General features: G+C 41.1%; 1 protein-coding gene across 1 annotated transcript; it reads left to right on the forward strand.

Moving 5' to 3' along the window:
* Window positions 1-4,767: 4,767 nt before the first annotated feature.
* LOC142587694 (uncharacterized) lies at window positions 4,768-16,483 on the forward strand. Its single transcript, XM_075698875.1, has 2 exons — window positions 4,768-5,177; window positions 15,269-16,483. The coding sequence occupies exon 2, from the start codon at window positions 15,271-15,273 to the stop codon at window positions 15,787-15,789; it is 519 nt and encodes a 172-aa protein (XP_075554990.1). The 5' UTR covers window positions 4,768-5,177; window positions 15,269-15,270; the 3' UTR covers window positions 15,790-16,483.
* Window positions 16,484-17,199: the final 716 nt, after the last annotated feature.

A 17,199-nucleotide genomic window follows, 5' to 3' on the forward strand; every position in this document is an offset into this window, starting at 1 on the left:
GGTCGTGATGATAGATCTTATGAAACAAGACGAGATAGTTTCCGTCTATTTGCAAGCGGGGGCAGATTAAGGATCGATCTCATGTTAGTTACGCTGGGAGTTCGGTGGTAGTTACTTAGGATAAAGCGGGCTTAACGATTCTGCATTGCCTCTATGTTATTCGTGGGCTGATCCTCATAATGCCATCTAATTTCAGCTGCTCAGGTGTAGCATGGAATCATAGTTCGATGAAAACTGGTCTGGTTAGAGATGGTCATGGCACAGCTAGTCGACCTAACTTTTTTGCCTCTTTCTCCTTGCTCAATAGCTGAAGACATTGGAAAAGCAGTGAAAATTTTCAACTGAAGGCCAAAAAGTGGCCAACTGAACTTCCCGAGGTTTTAAGAAAAGTCGGTAGGGCTAGCTAATGTACATTTCCTACACCCAACAGGGATCACCTACAAAACTTGAAACACCTATAATTATTTTTCTGGTGACATTTCATTTTTCTGCATCAATAAGTGTTCTGGTCTCATAAACCAACAAGTGATACACTGTATATTAGGAAATGTATAACTTGTCCCAAGATATCTTGTGAAAAAATCATGTGATCACGATTACAGTGAGTTGCGTTTATTCTTCAGTCAAATAATGTCTACTTTATGGCTGTTGCGCTGCGTGATATATTAGTTTTATGAAAAGCTAAAGTGGGGTGGCTGTTCACGTGGAATATTTGCAGGACACTGCATGAAACATTTCTGCCTGAAAATTAAATGCACTCATTCAATTGTGGTTTGCGTGACTATACCAGTTTGTTCAGGCATCTGCCAATCTATTAGTCATTTTCAATGCTTGAACTGTTCTGTTATCTTTTGTAGTTTAGCATCTCTGCGTGTACCTGAGTTGTGTAACCAAAACGTGTTGCACAGCTGTTGTTTCTTATATTATCACTAGTCTGCCTCAGCTGTTTGGAGGGCATTCATCTTTTTCCTCTTTGCATTGTTGCTCACTTCAAAATTTGCCTTTATTCGTATTGGCTGTTTTTTTATATTGTGAAGGACTTTTTATGATTTAATTCATCAGCGAGTATGTTTAAAAATTTTGCTGTTATCTTAGAAATCAAGTAAATCGCACACACACATACAAAAAATTGATGCCCTTGTACACCGCAACACTACTGGGCGCACAGCCCAGTAGTGGTTGTGCTGTGGTGCAGTAGAAAATTTTTGTTCGAATTCTTTGTTTCATAGTTGAATTGTACAGTAGCCTGGCGACACTGAGTGGTGTCAAAATGAATTGGCAGCCCTGGAAGAATCTCCCTCGGGCGATCTTACAACTGACTTTGAAGGCCATGCTTTCGTGTATTGCAAAAACTGAATGCGATTGCAGGAGCTGGAAAGACCTTATGGCCACCGTGCATAGTTTGTTTTTCCTTGTGCTTCTCGGCTGTTTGCTACTGCTTTTTATAATGCGAGGGATGGAATTGTGGGAACAATTCAATGGCGGTGCCCTTGCAGCGCTGCTAAGTGCAGCAAAGAAACACCAGATGTGGTCTCGAACAGTTAAAATGCAGACAATATAGTAGTAGACTTTCGTGTCCTGACATCTCACAGTCCATGTCAAAATGGCATTCGGTGTTATTGGGAAGGGTTTAGAGGCTATAATTTCAAACTGAAACTTCTTATTCAAATGTTTGCTGAGAGCCCAGCTCCTTTTGTACGTGTGTGTGCGTGTGTGTGACCATATAGGGTTTCCTACTCTCCGTCACAGTGACGAACTGAGAATAGTCGGATGACCATATCATGGGCCCCTTTAATTGATACAAGGGAGAAAATGGGGCTTATGCAATTAATTTCACAACATTGCGAACTTAAAAGAGTGAAAAAATATTCTAGGCTTACACTTTTTGTATGCCTTATTCAAGCAACAGTGTAATTTGAAATTAATTGTTTCTTATTTACCACTTAAGGTTCTTTCTTAGTTCACGGAAATAAAATGGAAGCCGTCATTAAATTCGACCTTTGCATGACACGATTCTTTAAAAATGACACTGGAGGACAATGAAAGAAGCAGCTTGGACATCACTGTACATTGCTTTATTTTCTGCTCAGAGCAAAATAATCCAACATGTTGTTGCATAAAGCAGATAGCCAATGACGGGAGATAATTCAGCTAAAGTTTAACCAAAAGAATGGCCTTTTTAAATTTCTCTGTGAAAACTCACATTTTTATGTTGTGCAACTTTTTATATCGTGCACCCAAAATTCAAAGCAGCAGTACAAAAGACAAGACAGAATGCTACCATACTGCATGTTCACTTGGTGGCAAAGTATGCATACAAAAATCCCAAAAGGGACTCTTTGCAAGCCACATTACAAAATTGTTAGAGAAGCCCCATCATACAGCTTCCTGTTCAAAAGCCAAGTTTGGTATTCTTTGTTTGGGTTGTTGGTTTGTGAATTAAATTAGATGTAATTTTTTTGTTTACATTGTTGTTTTAGTAAGGTATACAAGCTATGAAAGCAATAAACATTTAGTAAAATTTTTTACTCTCAAAGTAAGAATGTAAACAGCAATAATACCGTTTTCAAAGTGAGTTGGATGGACTCGGCATGTGCACTCAGTTTTTATTCTATTATATAGACGGCTGCAGTGCCAACAATTGGAATCCGGGGCTATCTTGCCCCCCCCCCCCCCCCTCCTCTTTTTTTTAACTACATAGATGTCGGCACTTTTTTAGTGCCTTGAAGGCTGTATTAATTCAGTCTTCATGTTCTACAAAACAGATGGCTGTCATTTTGTCATTGCTGGAGGGGTGCTTTTATTGCGGTCTTTGTTTTCTGCTGTATAGATGGCAGCAATTGGTCAGCGCTCAAAGACTGCATTTTTGGAATAGTGAGCATTTTGGCAGATTTGGAAAGATGGTGTCTGTCAATGACAATTTGCACGCGAGTCATGCATGTAAAAGAAAACAGCTTCTTAACTCTGACAGTGAAAGTGATGCACTAGAGTTTTGTTCTTCAAGCGAAGAGGATGATTACAATAGTCTTCTCATCACTTCTACTGAAAGTGATGATTCAGAAAGCGAAGACAACATTGAATTGGCCCGACAGTGGTGCAGCGTGGATACCGACAGCCGTCCTCTGTATCCGCCCCGCTTTCTATTGTGCAAGAACAGACAAAAAGCTTTCTTCTGTAAAGGAGATGGCTTCTTCGTAGAATCGCTGATATTGAAACAGGGCAAAATAACGCATTTTTCATTGTTTCTAAGTGTACTGTTTGTGGCAATGACAAGTACATATGTATTGCATAGTAAAGTGACTGAATGACATTTTCACGCTTGAAATGAAGCAGATTACTTGAAAAAATATTTTAGAAGGGTTTTTGAGGGAGTGAAGTTTTAAATAGGCCATATAATAAAGCAAAATAAGGCGACTTTTGGTCAGAATAAATAAAACTCTTACGGGGTGAACGCTGTACACTCGGTATACTTCCAGCTCACCAGTGTGCTTTATCAGCTTGACACAGCATTCTCGACGGGAAAGTAGCAAGCGGAAAGTTTTCAGGAAAAGCAAAGGCAACCAAAAGAGATGTCTATAATTGTTTGGGGGCAAGATACACTCCAAGTGGTCTTAACTTTATCTAGAGTGTAGCAGTTACCGCAACAAAGTTGAAAAATGCACATGTTCAATGCAAGGCAGGTGCTCCTGAAACGAGCAGCTGTACATGTAAATTTCGATTAGACATTTGCACCCCTGCTTTCCTGCTGTACTAGGCAACCCTCAAGGGAATGCCAAAAACAATTCCATCGTGGATTCTACCAGTGAATTATTAGGGACGTTAGTGGGTAGGTTGCATCCCTTCAACCCTGCTCCTATCCTAAGATCTTTCTCTTGATTTCCATGTCTCTTAATTTTCGGTGCTAATTAAACCGGTTTGCATGGGGCAATGGCAGCTACTGGATATCTATGTATTCTGCAAGATGTTACCAGATGGGTCAATTTGTCTATGTAAGAAGCACAGTTGTGTGGGCAATGATATCATGGCGACAAGGTGATGGCGCGATAGTGTTGACAAAGGTATGATGGTGTCGAAGGTGGCTCAAAGACGGCAGCAGCAAGACTATGGCGTGGCAGTAGCCAATTAAGAAATCGGTGCACAGGGAATTGAGGTCAGTCTGGCAGCTACTCATGAAGTGCTCTGTTATGGAGAAAAAAAAATACTTCATCAGTGCTTCACTGTCCACGATAGTGAGCGGGGGGCATTGTCTGTCTGGAATGATCCGAACTGGGCTGATCTCGAAGGCAGCGCACAATCGGACCTGTTGACAGGTACATATATACATAGTACCTGCAAATTACAAGGTGGCTACCTTGAGGCAAGGAATGCTTCATATTAAAAAGTCTGTTTCTTCATGCAAGCTGCATTTATATGAATGCGACAGTAGCATGTTGCATTCTTTAGTGCATCAGGGTAATTGCTATGCAACAGCAATTATGCATGGCTCATCTGCCCTGGTCCAAAGCATGCCGGAACCTGTTTCTGGCGATTTGCATTCTGCCACCGAGTGGAGGAGAGCAATGGTGGCAGCAGTCCTTCTTCCTTAATATGACGCACCAGCATTTACGTGCACCGCGCGAGACGACCTAGCTTGTCTCAAACTGATTGCTCCCATTGCATCAATGTGATTCGCTGTCCTTGCACATTACTACCATTTACATGAACGTGATGCGCGAGAAATGCTGCACGATGCGCCACTTGCTGCACTCGCATAAACACCGCTCCAGTTACCCGTCAGCCTGCTTCAGTGTTGCAGCTGTCTTGCAACTGGCCTGACCTCTTGAGCCCTTGTGGCTTTAGCCATGTTCCCCCATACAGTTTGTGTAAATTGTCTTATATAGGTACCGCAAGAACACGTGTAGTGAAGTTTGTCTTGCAAATAGTCTATTGAGGGCCTCCTCCTTCCTTTCTTTTTCCAGTTTGAGGATGGTGCACTGCGAGCCCCGACGAACTTCTCGGGGAAGAAGCACGCCCAGACTGCAGCGTTTGATGCTGTGATTGCGGAGGTAGTCGGTATCCGGAAGGCCATGGAGCGGATGGCAGACGCACAGGAGCTTATTGCATCATTGGTTGCAACACACTGCGGATTGACGTAGTGTTTTTTTTTTGTGTGTTTGGCTTTGTTTCTTCACCAAGTGGTAAGTGATCGGAGCTTTGGCATTTATGTCCATTATGTAGATTTCTTTATTCCATGCTTTTTATTCTCTGTAAATTTTATTTCATTTTCATTGTTGTGTGTGTGTTCCTCTGCTTGCCATGTGTATTCCTTTCAAGTTTTGAATTGTTCTCTTTTCTGTTGTTCTTTACACCAGTGATATTGTGCTCCATACTTATCATGTATCATCATATTTGTGGTTATTTAGTTGGCATATGTGCCTCTATGTTTATATGCATATACCTCACATGATTACATTTTCAAAAGGCCTGTGGCAGTACAGCTGGTGAGTTTTAGGCATCTTGAATATTTGATGCACTTATAGAATGAGTGTATTCAATGAAACATTTTGTCAGTGAAGATTAAGCACGCTTAAATTTTCATGCATGAAGTTGTTTTAAGCCGGGAAGTTCTTTACCCTAGCAGTACAGAAAGCTGGGCTTACAGACTTTTTTCATAATTGTGAACATTACGTTTCATGCTAGGCCACGCTAATGGCGCATAGTCATTTTTTGGGAAGAGCGCATACGGGCAGTTTGTTTGTCCTTATGACATGGAAAATGTAGATGCCTGGTCTCGTGATGAAACCACACATGAGGTACAAGCCCCAGCATGTGCAACTAACACTTCTTTATTTAAACTGTAGCTGGTGTTGCAATTACTAGATAGGCAAATGTGTATTGCAGAGAAGTGCATCTGCCAATTAGGAAAAGGGTCCGCATTAGGTAAACGTGGGTCACAATGGCCCCACACAGGGCAATGCCGGCACATTAATTGGCTAACATTGACCCTAACTTTCCACTACTTGGGTATATGAATCACGAACATTGAATTTGTCATGTTGCATTCTGTCAATCCATTGCCATTGTGCTTGCAGGAATTTTCTCCCTTGTTGCTGCAAAAATGATTCAAATGGTTCCTTGTAGGTTGTGAGTTTCACATATGTCATAATGCTATTTGTGATATTACTCGAGAGCTACTGTTTCCTTAGGCAGGCATGAAATCCATTGCACAGACTTTTTCAAGTGTCATCTGGTCTGGCGCCATTGTTTATGTTAAAGATGCTGGCGCTCAAAAATTTTCTGCCTGTCTTAGACACAGTTGGAGCCATAAATCTTGTCATTTGTTTAACACACTTTCTATAAAGTTCAATAAACCAAACACCCTTTTATGAAAGCCTTTATGGCAGCTTATAAAATGTTCACTGTTTTCATAATACAGCACATACAGGTGGTATACTTTATTATATATATATATATATATATATATATATATATATATATATGAGATGCCAGTTACAGAAGGCTGCTTTCACCATTAAGGTTACATCTAAAGGCATGCATATATACACAGAAGCTGTAATGTTCCCAGCCTCACCAGCACCCATAAATTTTGGAGATAGAATATTAGCACATTTACAAAGCATACCCTTTATGTAGTAGTAAGCCAGTTGCTCATTACATTATACACATTGCACATCGCAAAAGACATCATACATTACGCAAGCCTCATTTAGTTTCTTAATCAGTCATATTATTGAAGAATACAATCTTCAGCTGTGAAACCTTACAATTTTCAGAATTTCTTCTTGCTCAAAATAACAAAGAAATGAAACGAGCTGCAAACACTGCCAGATCATTTGTATACATCCCTCAATCTCTTCTGTGTGACTGCGAGTGAGAGGACCTTGAGAATGCACGAGGTGCCCACCTTCTGCAGAAGAAAACCATGTAAGAAGCAGCTGTTTTCATCATGTTTACAGCCCCCAATAAGCTAAATAAAGTGTGCAAGGATGTATTATTGCATCCAGTATAAGCTCTTAACGTTCAGTATGAGGTTGGAGTGCTTTCCATGCAGAGCTCATCTCGCCTGCATGATACAAACTCGAGCAAAAAGTAGCGGGTGTATCGTTGTTCCATCAATGCACATCAACTGCTTTTTTGGTGTGGTGTACCTGCATTGGCTTGCAGGCACACCGCACCTAAAAGCCCTGCGAAATACACTGGCGTGTGAACGATCAGCAGTACGTCGTTGCGAAGCATGCTGTGCTAAGCAATAGCAGGCTAGTGTGTCATGGTTTCGCGAGATTGCCACTCCGCATCTAGAGAAAGCAATGACACGAAGCATAGGGACTGATGTGCATTGGTGGAGTGGCAAAACCCTCTCCACTGTTTCCTCATACGTGTTGCACATCAGCGCTACCACATTGACCTAAAGGACACTCCAGCCCTGTCCTGCAAGTTTCAACTTGTACCGAATGGTGATAGTACATATAAGGGTAAGCAGAGAAGTTGGAAGAGTGCACCAAGAAGCAAGCTAGCAGGTTCGTACGTTGCTGAAAATAGTCTTGTGCAACGTTTGGCACACACAAACAGATGCATTGAATCCAGTTAACATTAACATGTTAACTCAATGGAGGCATCAACCTCGAGTCACCTGGTAAACTGCTACTAAGACCTTTCTCCATCTGCTGCTACTACATGCAAACAAATCAAGAGCAAAGGGCACACAGTATTCGTGATGTGTACCTTGGTCACAAAGAAAGACGAGGTGTGTTGGCATGCCACTGATCAGCCTGTACGAGAAGAAACTGTTGTACCTGTTTGCAACGACATGCTGAGCCAGGAACTGTACTAATGTGTCCATGGTTCTGTGCACAAAAAATACCTTAAATGTCCCTTTTTTTTTTTTGCATATTAACCTTCTGAGTGCCAAGTGCTCTTCCGAAATGCAACAAATTTGTCTTATGTAACCCATTAGCAAATATTAAGTTTAAATGTGACTTATTGGTGGTATCAGTATTTGACATGTATATGTCTTTTATATTAAGGTCTATTCTCTATATTCAAAATTTTCACATTTCAATATTAATGTATTTTTATTACATTTTAAAATCTGAACATGAAATTGTGACTTAAGATAAAATATCACTAAGATAATTGATGCTCCTCTGGCAACATGGCCTCTTTGTCGCAGTTATTGTTCCCTGAAGGCACTTAGTTATCAACATTGAAGGCCTCTGTATCAGAGTTCATATGAAGTTCATGAATTAGCATCTTTCAAAAGATTGCACTGGTCGGCCACGTTGGAAAACAAGAGAGGCAAGTTACATCGACAGTCGACAAGCTTTGTTGTTTCATATGCCATACAAAAAAATCTATCGTAAAACTTTTGTTTAATGACCTCTGAGCAGATGGTGCTACCATACCAGTATGTGGATTTTTCATTGTCACAAATGATCTTTGGTTTGACCGGGAGTGTGCAGTGGCTGCCAGATGTTTATAAATCAGGCATGTCACTTAAAAGGTTAACAATATTTTAATTTGTATTCATAAAGTGATTCTAACACAGCTTTTAACTTTAAAATTACCAAACTACATTGTAAGTAAGCTCACTTTAAACCATCCCATCTGCTTTGCCCTAGGCGAATGTTATTGGCTGTTAGTGAAAGATGCTTCCACTGCAAACATCTTAATTGGTTTGTAATAATGCAGGGAAAGCTTCTGCGAGTCTGTTTCACGTGCTGTTCTTTGCTAAAATTGCAAGTGCTGAAGCATGCAGTATGGTCGCCAGTTGTCTTGGCAACAATTTTTACTCTGAGGACATTGGTGCATTGAAGCATTGACATCTTTCTTTTCTGTTGCTGAATTTAGATTGTCCATGTCTTTTTTATCACTTTGTTTGGCCAAAATAAACATTTACGTGCAAGCACATGATGGCTTAGTTTTCTTCACTGCTTTATTAGCAATGTAAAGCATTCTAAGGCCACATACATAGCTGCCAATGGTTTCTTGATGAAAGGAGAAATATGCTGCATCATTGCAAATTGTAGCTTGCTTGTGCTGCATACAAACTGTGCAAAAGTCAGAGGGCACATGACACATTTTACAAGCATTTCGAGCTGTTTAAGGGCATTCTTGTTTCCGTTTGATTGATGAAATAAACATGTAGTGTGATGCTTTTGCTCGAATGTGATGGAGGAATCGTAAGGCGTCAGTACAAACGCCACTTACAGTGGGATTGCGGGCGTTGCATGCATTGCCTTTCTTGTGCGAGATTCCAAGCACAGGAGAGAACTGAAGGCACCTTTTGTGTGTCATGCCAAGTAGTACAACTGGACATTCAACTCTGCCGTGACGCATATGCTTCAACTAAAGTTGTTAGACAAAAAGACAAGCTTTGATAGAATGCAGCATTGGAAATGCAATGATGAGTGTGCCGACTCCAGGGATCTGCGTATCAGTGTAGTACATCTGTGCATATTGAGGGTGGGAAAAGGCTACTCTTGAAAAAATATTCATCTCCACTGCACAATGCACACATCTTACCTTAGATACTAAAGCCCACACTTTTGATTGTGGCATTGATGATCTAGTACCTTATCCAGCTCCTATACCGAGCCTTCCATGCAGCATTTCCTCTGGGCACTTGAATTGTGATGAACGGTCATCAACCAGCGTACTGTATAGACTCGTGTAAGGGCCTCACCCACATATGGGCAGCACCCCCAACTTGGCACTCCAAAATTTGGAAAAAAAGAAATTTCCAACAAAGAAGCAATTGTGTTCGGTGCCCCAATGCCATGCGCGCGCATTGACAAATTTTCGGATGCTGCGCACTTCCGCGTGCTGTTGCTAGATGGTGAGAGCTGCGCATTGACCTCTGATGTAATAGGGCTTCCAGGGATCCGGGGTGTGCACAAGGAAGACTGTGCTGGCACCATTTTGACCAACAGGTTCAGTCCCATGTAAGGGTCGTACCTCCTCAAAATTGTGAGAAAAAAGTGCGGCTAGCCAGCCACCACCAACAACGACCGCACTTGACGTCACTCTACTAACCCGTTAAAACTAACCTGCCGAGGATGACGAGGCCACTTTTGGCAAACATTGGCCAGCCTTCCCGAGGCACCTTGTCCCTGTTTATAAACTTTATACCACAAAATATTATTAGGCATCCAAAATGCATTGTAGTGCATTCTCACTTGTCCTCCTATCCCCGGAATTAGATTGAGTGCCCCTATACCAAGAAGGACGCCATTACTTTCAATTCTTTTTAAAATGTGACTCGTACTTCTCGCGATTCTAAAAAGTCCTTGGCATCCAAAAGTGGTTTCGTTGCATTTCGCATTGTAATCGCAAATCGAGACGCAAGTAAACATAGGTCCCCGGCTTATAACGTTTGGGACAGAAACCACCAATGGAAGATGGACAAAAGAATGAACCGTGAGAAGAATAGTTACAAAAAATTTAGCCCCAGAAGACAATGTATTGCCAGTCAACTGCGGGCAGTGCAGAACATGAAGCAGCGTTTGCAGGAAGAGGCCAACTTCTAAGCATGCATTTTGCAAAAGCATGTTTTGCGATTCTTGGTAGCCAATTGTGGATTGAAGGTAGACTTAGTGTTGCTCCATTTTGGAAATTAAGCATTTGTCAGCCCTTTTCTTGAAAGTGACATTTGTTTCGTGCATACTTGGTGACCTACCTTGACTTGATTTACAGTCTCCAGTCTGAAAACAAGACCCCTGCGAAAAAGAAAGTAGAAGCAACACAGAATTAGAAGCAAGGTTGCCAAGAACATAACATCTTTGCAAGGAGTCGCGTAGTCACATCACATGACTATGGCATCTGTCATTATTGTTTTGGGACATTAATCAACAAATCAATTGGTAGATATGGTCAGTTGACTCAGCTGGGCTTTGTAAGTTGGCGTAAATCATGAGTGCTGCCGTTGACATGGCTTAGTGAGCTCATCAGCAGCAAATAAGAATGTGAGAATTTATTTTGACATGATTGTTGTAATAAGCAATAAGCCACAACGATTGTAGCGTGGTTGCATTATTACGCACATTGCACTTTTTGAGCTGAAGAGCATTTATTTGAGATCCAGGCAGAGGAAATTTTCTTGCTCTTGCCAAAAACACTGATTAGTTGTGTAGTGTCAAGGAATCTGGCAATGGCTGTCGAGATTCCTGTACAATCTTAAATCTAAAAGGTGGAAGGGGCTTCATATAGTGGTAAAAAAATATTTACAGTTGTTAGCTTATGTTATTGTTAGTGGTACGGGCTGGAGCACCTTTCTTTTGTATTCTTCTTTTAGCTCCTAAATAATTTGTTAGCTGATGTATACTAAGTGGAAATTTCTGTAAACATTTCCAGACTATTTGCTGCCCCACTAAAAAACTTGTGGGCTTTCTTACGATAAAGTAACAGACCCGAACCGCCAGTAAAATAAAATAAAAATACAAAAAGAAACGCCCAGTTTATGGTGTTAAGATCTAAATGCATCTATCTTGACTTATAAAGATTGTCTTGCATCTTATGGAAGATTCTAAAATGTTTTATGTTGGGGAAACTCAACCTTATAATTTTTCCCCATGAATAGATGCAGTTGTGCATTGGCTCTTGAATTCATGCTGCCATATTTTTTGCATATTTATTGCACTCATCATTTACATTCTATAATTTGTTGCACCATCCTCCTACTGTACATTTCACCCTATTTCGGTTTACATACCCTTCTATTGACACTGAGGTTTTTCTATTGCAACTACATTAATATACACACTCGGTATAGCATTCTTGTTTCGTAATAATGCCTTACATGTATGGTTCAGACACAGAATTTCTACTGACACAGAGGTTTTCTCTTGTAACTATTATGATACTTAAACTTGTATTGATATTGGTATTTATCTTGAAGTATTTATGAGGATGACATTCAAACTTGCAATGTGTCTGAGCAACTGTTGTTTTCAAAACTGTGGTTTTTTTATTATTTTTATTGCTTCTGGTCAAGCAAAACCAAGTAACATATTTGTAGTAATTTATCAATTTTTGCTGTGTCATTTGAAGCTCCTGCTACTGTACTTGACCTTTCTGTTATAATGCCTCAAGGAATTGATGGTATACATAAATGAAATTAACGTTTTACAATAACATACTCAAGCAAACAAAAAGGTCATCACCAAGAGAAAAAAAGTAAGAAATTAATGTGAATACACACATTTTTCATGATAACTGTTCACCAACTAGCTCTCACGTGTATCCAACTTAAAGCTTAAAGGCCTTTTGCGCACTAAAAAAATATTAGGCAATCTCAGTGTGCATGGTCTGTACATTATCGAATTGAGCTCAATGTACATAGCGTTTCCACACACTAGGAAATAGCATCAGACATGGCAGAAATGGTGGCTGCTGCTTGAACAAAGTAGTTTGATGGCTGTGCTCTCGCTATGGTTTCTCCAAGTAACTAATGATTAAGATTTTGCATTCTTTCAACTCGCCTGAATTGCGTGTTATAAACATCTTGCTTCTCCAATTTCTGAGATTGTTCAGTGACTGCGAGGCCGCCATTTTGCAGCGGCGCCTTTTCCCAATGCTGCCTTTAAGTGCTTTTTTCATTCTTGGGGGTTCAAGCAATGCTCCACCTCAGGTGGAGCGTCTAGAACGGCCACTCATGAATGCAAAAAAGCACCGAAAGGTATTAGCATCAAAAAAGGCATTGCTGCGAAATCTTGGCCAGGATATCTGTAGTCCTGATGAGATGCATCGGCATAGAAATAAGTTGGGGCTAATGGTATTGTCTTGTCTCGGGACAGGTTTGACAACAGGCACCAGATGATGCAATTCCTGCTTATGCTTGTATTTTCATTCCCATACATTACACTAACAGTCTCGCTGTGTTTCATAACATTGGACTTTTCTCTCTAGAAATCACGCACACTGTAATGTTATGGAAAGTGCTTGTGTTTAACGTATGTGTAGTTCCGTGCACTATTTGAAAACTAACGCAGCTCTCTTACCTGAGGAGTTGCAGTGAGATCACTACACCAGGCGAGGGTGAATTATGGCAACACTGCACCTCGTTGCTGCACCTGCATTCCCTCAATGCATATCGAAAGCATCACACGAGATCATAAGACAGCTTTCACTTTTGACTCTGTGGGGCTCCACCATTGCCTGCGTCTCACACATGAACGGTGTCGCATCCCAAGTGTCACTGTAACACTGTCGACTGTTGATGCAGTTATGTGACTGTATTGTCACTATGAGTTCTTGCTTTATTTAACAGTGCTTCTCTCCATTTCAGGGCTTAGTTGCAAGCTGCATAGCATGGAACCAGCGACACATCTAGAAGCATTGTACAAAAAAGAAATATCTGCTGTTTTGCCTCCTATGCATTTTCTTCTGCCATTCTAGCTCTGTTATTACAGAATTACTTCTTGCCAAGCTAGCTGGTGCATATGAGAAAGCATGTGCAACCAAGGGAAGTTAGTTCAAGTAGAGAGACTTTGTGCATCCTAACTTCTTGAATGGTCTTTGTTTGTTTGTGACAGTTTTCTTGCTGCAGCTATGTCACATTTTATTGCAGAGAACTTAGAACTGTGAAAGCAGTCCATGTTTTTTTGGAAGCCTTCTGATGCTTTAATGGCTGGCCCTATCAAAATGGCAAAGGTGGCAGGTCAATCTCTATTCCAGGTGATAGTGTGACCTGTGTGTTATTGCTGTGATGACCATTTACTGGCATTATTGATGCTTAGCTCTGTATCATCAATGGCAGTTGTAGGTAATGGCTGCTGTTATTTGACGTACCTGTTGTCAATAAGAACTGTTTCTAGTTGAAACAGTCATGCCAACAAAAGCTTGTAGCACCACTTGCATGAAGATGTAGAGTGGTCGCCAGATCTAGGACCTCAGCAATGCTGAAATGTTGGTCAGTTGGTCACTATGCTACACCTACACTGATACTGAATAATTGTTGGCATGTCCCAACATTACTTCAGTGGCATCGTAGGCTTTGCAGAGGGTTCAGCTGAGTGCTAAACCCGTAGGTGGGGCTACAAACTGAAGGTGCAATAACTTTAATGCTGACAAAAAAAAATCTATTTGCATTGTATTATGCAGTCTTCAAGTTAGTGTGCATACAAATTCGCTTCATTACAACATTTTACTATGAAGTGTTACCCCATGCCATTTTGAACAGCTTTCTGTACAAATCAAAGCATGCATTTCTGTGTTCAAAGGATAAAAGCATGCTTATCACTGTCACTTCACTTAATTTTTTTCCATTGGTAATCTTGGAAAACATTTTGGACCAGGGTATATTTCTCAAGGAGTGTTTCACAATGCTAATTTCATAATGTATTGGCTGGCTTTAGCAGCTTGAATATGCGGGTCTTGTTTTGTGTGTGCAGCAAGCCGCATTTCTTGGTGTACTGAATCATTTGGTGCATTTACATTTGTGCACTTTGTTTGCGCCGTGAACTTGTGTGTTTTGTTCTCTTGATTTGTCTGTATTTACTGTAACACCTAGCTGACTTTTTTAGATGAATAATGTTGCATAGTGTGTTGTGGCACTTGCATAGGTTCACCGTTTAAAAATGGTGCTGTTGTTGCATATAGCAGCGAGCATCACTTAACTTGTATGACCTAGAAACTGTGTTAAGTTGGAACAGCTGGCTACGTTTCAACACTGTTCGAACAGCTCTGTAGACAGGACTGAGTGAGTGAATGACACAGGTGTTCAACTGTCAGCTGGTGTTTATTCAGAGAAAGATGTGTAGGTTCATGTGGGAAGCTGGTGGCACAATAACACAATCAGGTTTAGGAGGCTCAACAGCAACTGTAATTGAACAGTACACTTGTATTGAGGGGAAGTGCACATCAAGCCACTTGGGGAAATTATCGAGGCAGCAGAGGTAGCATTGTTGGGCAACTTGTGTTGTGTGAATGTAGCATCAGTGCACCTTACAGGCAAAGCTGATGTTTCTTTCCTGTTCCAGAGGGGACATAGGTGATGTTACATTTCACCTCCACATTGTTGTGCTTATTTTGTTTCGTTTGGTTACTGTCACTTACCTCGACACGGTGGAGGGTCGCAGGTGGTGCTATCATTGAAAGTGTATGTGTTTTTCTATGTAAACATTTTTGTTTTTCTCGTAAAGGGTGGCTGACAAGCACATGTTTGTGAATAATATATATATATGTGTGGGGGGGGGGGGGGGGTTCTGTCATTTCAGCACTGTTTATATGATTTAGTGTTTGCTCTTGATGTGCACTTTTCTTGCCACTGCAGGAATGGTGCTTAGTGCTAACAGCCCTGGCATGCCTTTGCATTCAGCAGCCGATGACGACAGGGCGGAAACTGAGGCATCGTCAACTGACATGGGCAGGCTCTTCAAGTCCCGGTGGATACCGCGTCCCTGCCCGATATTCAGGAAGCAGAGGATGGTGAAGCTGTTCTCCTGCCACCTGTGCTCCTTCTCCACGATATACGCCTACAAGCTGAAGAACCACATCGGAGCTCACAGCGGAGAGCGACCGTTGTGTCACGTGTGCCTGCTTTCGTTTTCAGACATGTACGGCCTGAGACGGCACAGCTTGACGCACACGGGAGAAAAGAAGTACAAGTGCAACCTGTGTTCCTACGCGTCGGTCACAGCCCCTCTCTTGGAGCGCCACTTGCGAACCCACACGGGCGAGAGAAATTTTCCGTGCAGCCAGTGCCCCTATGTATGTGCGAGGCAAGATACCCTGAAGAGGCACATAGACAGGGTGCACATTCGTGGAATCAAAACCGAGAGTGAGCTTATGTAATTTGTGGGATCAGCAAAGCTACAAAGCTTAAGAGCAGGTTGGTTTGGCGCTGCTGTTAGAAAGTGGCAACCTTTCACTCGACCAATGCCATATTGCTGCCATGTTAGGTCGAAGAAGTGTTTCCAGTCGTATGGCTGAAAATGAGGGAAAAAAAATGCTGGCAAGTTTAGATGTTGCAGTGATATAGTACTGGGCCTCTTGCAACTATGATTTCTTTTAGTCATTGCGCTCCCCTGCTCTTGTTTCCATAGCTGTGGGACATAGCAAAGGGTGACTCTTTGATCTGTAGAGCCACACAAAAAATGTTTCAGAAGCTCCTTGCTTATGTCCAGTGGTAACACAACTTTCCTGGCAGATTTCTTTTTAAGAACAATGAAACCCTTATTGCCAGAACATTTCACTTTGCAAGATTACCACTAATAGGGATATGTGAATAAAACATGTAATGATGTAGTAATTGCACAGCATAAATAATTACATACCGCATCTATATAGCAGTTGGACTGCATAAATAAAACATGTACGATTGCCAAAAGCTCACACTATTCGTTGGTCTAAACAGAATTTGTAGACTGCCACATATTCAGGAAGTTTGTTCTAATCTGATATTGTCATGGGAACAAAGTAATGTGAAATGTATTTATTATCCTAAAGGTTGGCTGCAAAAAATGAATATATTTGTGTTGCTTGCATGTTGAACATGTTGAACCACAAGAAAGTTTGAATGCTGCATTATGGCTAAAGAGAAAGCTCGAATGCCACATTATTGCTTATAAAATGCCATCTTAAGAACTTTAGTCTAAGCATTCTTGTAGTGCATCAGATTACTTCATTGAAAAGTTGAGAGGATAAAGGGCAAGTAAGTGCATTTTTTGTAGCAATGAATATGTTAAAAAGTTTCATCATTCTCTGAAGAAAAGAAAGACTGATTGCCAATATTTATGGCATATTGTGGAACCCTTGAGTGCATTTTTAGAGTGCACGGAATTGCTGGTGTCGCAACAGTGCTTTCAGGGGAGCCCCTCTTTGTACAAGAGGAAGCCCCTTTAATGAGTCGTGACATCCTAGTCTGCTTGTGCTACTACGATTACTGAACATTTATTGAAGTCAGATAAAGGGACGCTGTTTGTGTTCATGCAATTACTGTTTTATGATGTACCATATTTATTCGAATATAGGTGACCTTTCTTTTAGAAAATGTTACCCATAATGAGCTATCATGATCATAATGAGCTATTCATGACCAAAGAATCTGGACTCACATTTGTGAACAAAGTTAGCAAAAGTACTGATCTAATGCAGTTACTCCGTCGTGCCTGCCAGTCTGGAGATTATCCGGACTGGCTTTAAGAAATGCTGCATATCCAATGCGCTAAACGGCCGACGTCTTTTGGGGTGCTGAGGACGCCT

The sequence above is a fragment of the Dermacentor variabilis genome, chromosome 7 (genome assembly GCF_050947875.1).
Source record: "Dermacentor variabilis isolate Ectoservices chromosome 7, ASM5094787v1, whole genome shotgun sequence".
NCBI lineage: Eukaryota > Metazoa > Arthropoda > Arachnida > Ixodida > Ixodidae > Dermacentor > Dermacentor variabilis.